Below are 5,534 nucleotides of genomic sequence, written 5' to 3' on the forward strand. Positions count from 1 at the left end.
ACTGGACAAAAATCGTGCACCTATGGATGAGGACAGTGGGTGGGGAGTGAGGGCGGAAGGTGGGGTGGGAACTGGAAGGAGGGGAGTTATGGGGCGGAAAAAGAGGAACAAATGTAATAATCTGAATAAAGATTTAATAAAAAAATTAAAAAAAAACACCACGTTCCCGTTCCCACACATGGAAAGACAGGACATGGGGGCTCTTTCCTTTGCTCATTTTCTTCCGTTTAAATTTTGCAGAAGCATCCGGTGTGCTCAGCTCACAGCAGAGGCCATAAATCTTAGTTCTCTCCCTGCTTGGTTATAAATAAGGCAAGTGGCTTCCAAATTCATACAGGCTATATATTCAGATGGATCCCCGTGTTGTTCAAAAGGCAGGAAATAGGATTCGGCTGACTGCCTTCAGAAGGAACAAGGGAATAAAGTCAAAAGATGACCAGACCGTGGCTCCAGGGATCAGCCTGATTTATAAGACAGACCGACAGACAGACATGCTTACGTATGTCTGAGTTTGTACCTGGTATGGAGCGGGGACTGGTCTATAACTGGTGGAGGCTTCTCAGCTGCAAGCCGGGAGCAGAACCTAACATCAGCATTTCAGATGTGTCAGCCTTGTCACCTGGCTGTCCTCTCCTTCTGTCCCCTCTCGCCCCTGTGCTGGGCATGGATTCATGCAGGGTCAGCAGGACATACTGAACAGGATGACTCTTGTCATTCTGGTCAAACAAAGCAACCCTACAGAAACGCTTCCCACTCAAATGGGACAGGTTGGAAATCAATTAGGATGACAGGGGCAGCTTAGCAAGTCACAGCAAGAGATAAAGTCCCCAGAGCCCTAGTCACAAGCTGGAGTCCCCCAACCACCAGATTGTCAGGACGAGGGGTGAGTCAAGAGCCCTCAGCAGAGACCCAGCCAAACGCCAGGTCAGAGGGGCACCCTGCTCCTACATTCTGGGGGCCAAGGAGGAGATGAGCAAGGACATACACATGTCCAGCTACATGGAGACAAACAGGACTGAGGCTTGAGTTTATACTGCCCATCTCCCTGGAGTTCCTCCCAACATCCTCAGAAAGTTGTCAGAAACAGCCAGAAACAAGAGGTGACACTGGATTCTTCTGTGAAGTCAGCAGTGGGAATGTGGCCTTAAGCCCCCACCTGAAGGAGTTCAGGCAAGAAGACTGGAGAAGATGGCCTCCATCCATCATGCTTGCCCGGCCAGGCTGGCATCTCACCCACCATTTCAAGCAACAGCCAGAGCCAAAGGAAAGGGGAAGAAATGTAGTCAAGAGGCCAGAAAAAGAAGAGAATTCACTTCATAGGACTAATTATTCTGAAGTGGGGTGGACCCACCTGGCACCATACGCAGTTGTTACGATGTTAGTGACTATGTTTTCGATGCTGTACTTCATATCCCTGTGGCTATTTTTCAGTACAGGCTTTGAGGTTAGCTGACTGAAGTTTAACATCTAAACTGCTGCCAACATCTAAACGTCACTCATTAAATAGGAAATGAACCATTTATCTGCAGGATGAGGAGGGAGACATGAACTTGCCCAGCTCAGAGCTATTGATCTGGGCATGCAGTGGGAACTCTATTCTTCTAGGGGAGGTGGGAGACGCAGGGCACGAGTCTTTCCAGAGGCGGGTCAAGACCTCTCTGCAGAGCAGTGTAGCTGCCTGTGGGCAAGGAGGTCTGCAGCCGCACTTGGCTCCGCTTGTCCGGAAGGTGGGGAGTCTCGCCTTCTGTGTGTCTGTGACTATGTGACCTTCCGGGTCCCGGCTGCCTCTACTCCTGCAAAAGGAGGAGGGCACAGGCCGTTTTCTGGGGCCGAGGTTTCTACTTCTCTGAAGTTACCGTGGGAAGGCAGATTGGATTTCTGACGTGCCTCTGTGCTGTCCCCCTTGGCTTTATTCTCTATACCTTTGGAGGCACCTAGGCCTAAATCGGGCTGTGAAATCCTGTCTCCTTTTATCAAATACAAAAGTTTTTTATGTCAAGAGAGCGATGCAACATGGAATAATAATGACCAGCTGTCTCGAGGGAGAGCACGCTCCTGGAGAAATGAAAAGAGGAATAATTCACTGCTAAGTCCAAGGGGCTCCCTCAGTCAGGAGGTGGAAGGGGTGGACAGCAGACATGGCTACGTCTCCAGCCAGCCGCCTGCAGTCTGGTTGTACCACATGAGGTCTCCAATGCAGGCGGAAACAATCCCACAACCCCAGGGGCTTAGAGTTGTGTTACTCACATCTGCTCCCAACTGGAGGCAGCTGTCACATGTGTTCACTGAGCACCTATTTAATTTTCTAAAACCCCAATTGATTTCCACAGGCAAGGGAAGCATTCGGGGTTGCCTGCATACCCACAATCATGCAGCTGGGAAGAGCCAAAGGGGATGTGCCCTGGTCAGGTGCCCATGACTGTGCCTTTGACCTCCAAAGTCTGTGGTCTCTGGTGATGACTGGGGTTAATCCTTCGTATCTGTAAGTATCTCATGTCTAGGAGAAGTTGATTCCTGAGAGATGGAGCATGCTAGGTGAGGGGGATGAACATAAAAGGGCACATTGAATTTAGGGGGCCAGGAGTAGACCCCTGGCAGCAGGGTGGCATTGGGTATGGCTGGAGCCATGGAAAAAGTATAAAGTTCTTTCTCATTCGGTCCTAGTTTGGCTGTTTGCTAACTGTGTAAACTTGATAAAGCCCAAATCCCTAGAATAGGGAATGCAAACTATAGCCCTGGGGCCAGATCTGGCCCACCACTTGCTTTTGTACATAAAGTTTTATTGGTACATAGCCATGTCTAGTCACATATATTTTGTCTTTGGCTGCTTGTGTGCTACAATGGTACAGTTAAGTAGCTGTGACCCAAAAAGATGGAAATATTTACTATCTTGCTCTTTGCAGAAAAAAGCATGCTGATCACTGTCCTAGACCAATGTGCATGGCATAGAATGGGAGGAGACAGGATTTGTGTGGGACAGTGTAAAAGGGTGCAAGTCTGAGAATTTGGCTCTGATTCCTTCCTTGCTGACACTTTCAATATTACATGGTGCCTTACTTTTCTCACATCTCCCACCCCCAACACATACACGCACGCACATTAGGCATTGCTTTCAGAAGCATTTAGAGTGCATCTGGAAGCATTAATAAACACGGGACACTAAAAGCAGTGCTGGTCAGGTGCCAGACTATTCTAAGCTTCCCATGCATTAACTTATTTAATCCTTGCAGTGACCCAATGGAGTGTTGCTTAGTTATCCCCATTTTACAGATGACAAAACTGAGGAACAGAGATGCTAAGTAACTTGTCTGAGGTCACACAGCCTGTAACAGAGCCCTCATTCACCCACTCCCTGTGCAGACACATCCTGTCCTGAGAAACCAGCTCATGTTTGTCCTCCCCGTGGCACTGGGCTCCTCTCAGCTCACAGAAGCTGGGGCTTAGATGGACCAGGCAGCCTGGAGTCCAGTCCTCTTGTTTTGCATTTGGAGACAAATTCCCAAGGTAAAGGGGTCAGGTCTGTAGCCACCAAATGAAGGCATTAACACCGACTCAATAAAGTCTCCTTCCCTTCTGCCAGAACTCACAGCCATAACATACATTTAACCCTCTAACACCCAGGAAACCACAGGAGAAACATGTGGTCCTTTCCCCAACCACAGGAGCAAACTCCGAGGAAACAGGGAACCAGACCCCCCATTTCCCGTGTGATTCCAGCATAACCATAACCACATCAGGCCTCAGTCCGCAGGCTCCACCACAGTGACCGCCGGCATCAAACCACTCACCCTCAACTCGTCTTCTCTATGACCAAACGCAAGATGGCTGGCACAGGGCAAGGCCGAGCCCAGCCCAAGCTCTCTCCAGGATAGAAACACGAGCCTCTTATAAGGCGGACTTGTGAGCAAAGACTAGTGAGGAGTCCCCACAGCAGAGCCGAGGCCAGGAGAGTCTGCTCAGGGCGATGCCACCATGAGCGCCTCGGTGATGCCATGGTGCCTGGAGAGGCCTGGCTGAGGTGCCACCTTCCGCAGCGCTGGGGCAGTCGGACGAAAGACAGCGGGTCTAGGATTGGCACCTGCCCCCAAAGAGTGGCCACATCATGAGATCCCTCCTCATCCTCTGGGTAGCCACAGAGGAAAGAGACAACAAGATACAAACGGGGGCCCTCATTACCCTGCCCAGTGGCACATCTGGCCTCATGACATGTCCTAAACACTTTACAGTAAATATGCCAGCCAATCACGGCACTGATGTCCCTCACATTCCAAATTACAGATGAGAGATGGAGTAGACACAGGCGCAAGTCTCTGCCACCCGCACGGCACGCTCCTACCTGCTTCCATCAGCTGGCACTGCTGGCCAAAGACGTGGGAGAAGGTGACGGGGCCTGCGGCAGGGCTGGCCGTCTCCAGCGTGGACTCCATGGCTCCCCTGGGGTCTTTGGTATTGGTCCTGGGGCAGCGTCCAGACCTTCCTGAGTGTCCAAGTGCAGGATGACGTCACTGGCTGGGGAACTGTAACTCTGACACTACTTGTCACTTCCAAGAAAATGTCCCCGCCCCCAAAGTTTATAACGTCTCTTCCTCTTGTCACCCGCTCCTTGCCGGTTTTTCTCAAACACCAACCAAGTGAAAAATGAAACGCTACAGGGTTCGGCAGATCTTGCTCAGCTCCAGGAGTTTGATGCAAAAGGAAAACCTAAGTTTTACCAACAAGAGTTGTTTCCTCTTGTCTGGGAGGAGTGACGGAGGCCTGGTCCCCAATTCAGTCTTCCCAGGGGGTCACCTGGAAGGCGCAAGGTCCTTGATGCTGCTCAGCCCTGCTGCCCACTGAGAGCGCTGGGTCCGGCGTCAGCTGCAGGAAAGCGCTGCCGGCTCCTCCAAGGCTGCTTCCAGGGAGGAGGGCAGGGGGCAGGCTGCCGGGCTCCCCAGGGAGCTGGCCTCGCAGGCAGGGAGCTCAGGCTGCTGGGCAGCTCCAACCCTGGTCTTCCTCCTTCCGGAGCCCTAGCACCGCTGTCCAGGGTCCGCGCGCCCCAGGGCGGCCAGATGCAGGCGGTGAGCACAGTGGGGACACTCTGCAGCTCCAGACCGAGGTGTCCGCGGTTCATCCTTCACTCCGGATGCCTTTCTCTCCCCGCGACTCCTTCCTCCCTCCTCGCCGGGCTGTGGGGAGGGGAAGAAGACATGGTTATGAGCCCTTGCTGGGACCTACTTCCTGGGGGGGGGGGGGGGGGGGAGCCCACACAGCCACCCCTTTTCCGTGATCCAAAAGGGCCCTTCCTTGGAGAGGCTCTGGACGCAGAGGGAAGTGCTAACTCAGCTCAGCAGGCTCCCGGCTGCTGTAACCTCTTCATGCCCACAACCCAGGAGGTGCCAGACAGGAGAGGAGCATGCCAGCCACACATCAAAGATCAAGGAGAGAAGAGATGCCAAGTGCCATGCCTCCCCCGTGGCACTCCAGTGACCAGAGATGGTCTGGGGGCTCATCTCCAATGCAGACCCACTCTGTGCAGAGAGCAGTCCGTCCCTGCT

General features: G+C 52.5%; 1 protein-coding gene across 1 annotated transcript in view; it reads right to left on the reverse strand.

Moving 5' to 3' along the window:
- The window catches only part of LOC102760361 (putative uncharacterized protein C1orf196), a 195,746-nt gene extending 190,459 nt beyond the window's left edge, over positions 1-5,287 (reverse strand). Inside the window, exon 1 of the mRNA XM_006766786.2 lies at positions 4,337-5,287. Coding sequence (XP_006766849.1) covers positions 4,337-4,427 — 91 coding nt within the window. The 5' untranslated portion in view covers positions 4,428-5,287. The remainder of the gene's footprint in view (positions 1-4,336) is intronic.
- Positions 5,288-5,534: the final 247 nt, after the last annotated feature.

This window comes from Myotis davidii, unplaced genomic scaffold, assembly GCF_000327345.1.
Source record: "Myotis davidii unplaced genomic scaffold, ASM32734v1 scaffold299, whole genome shotgun sequence".
NCBI classification, from domain to species: Eukaryota; Metazoa; Chordata; class Mammalia; order Chiroptera; family Vespertilionidae; genus Myotis; species Myotis davidii.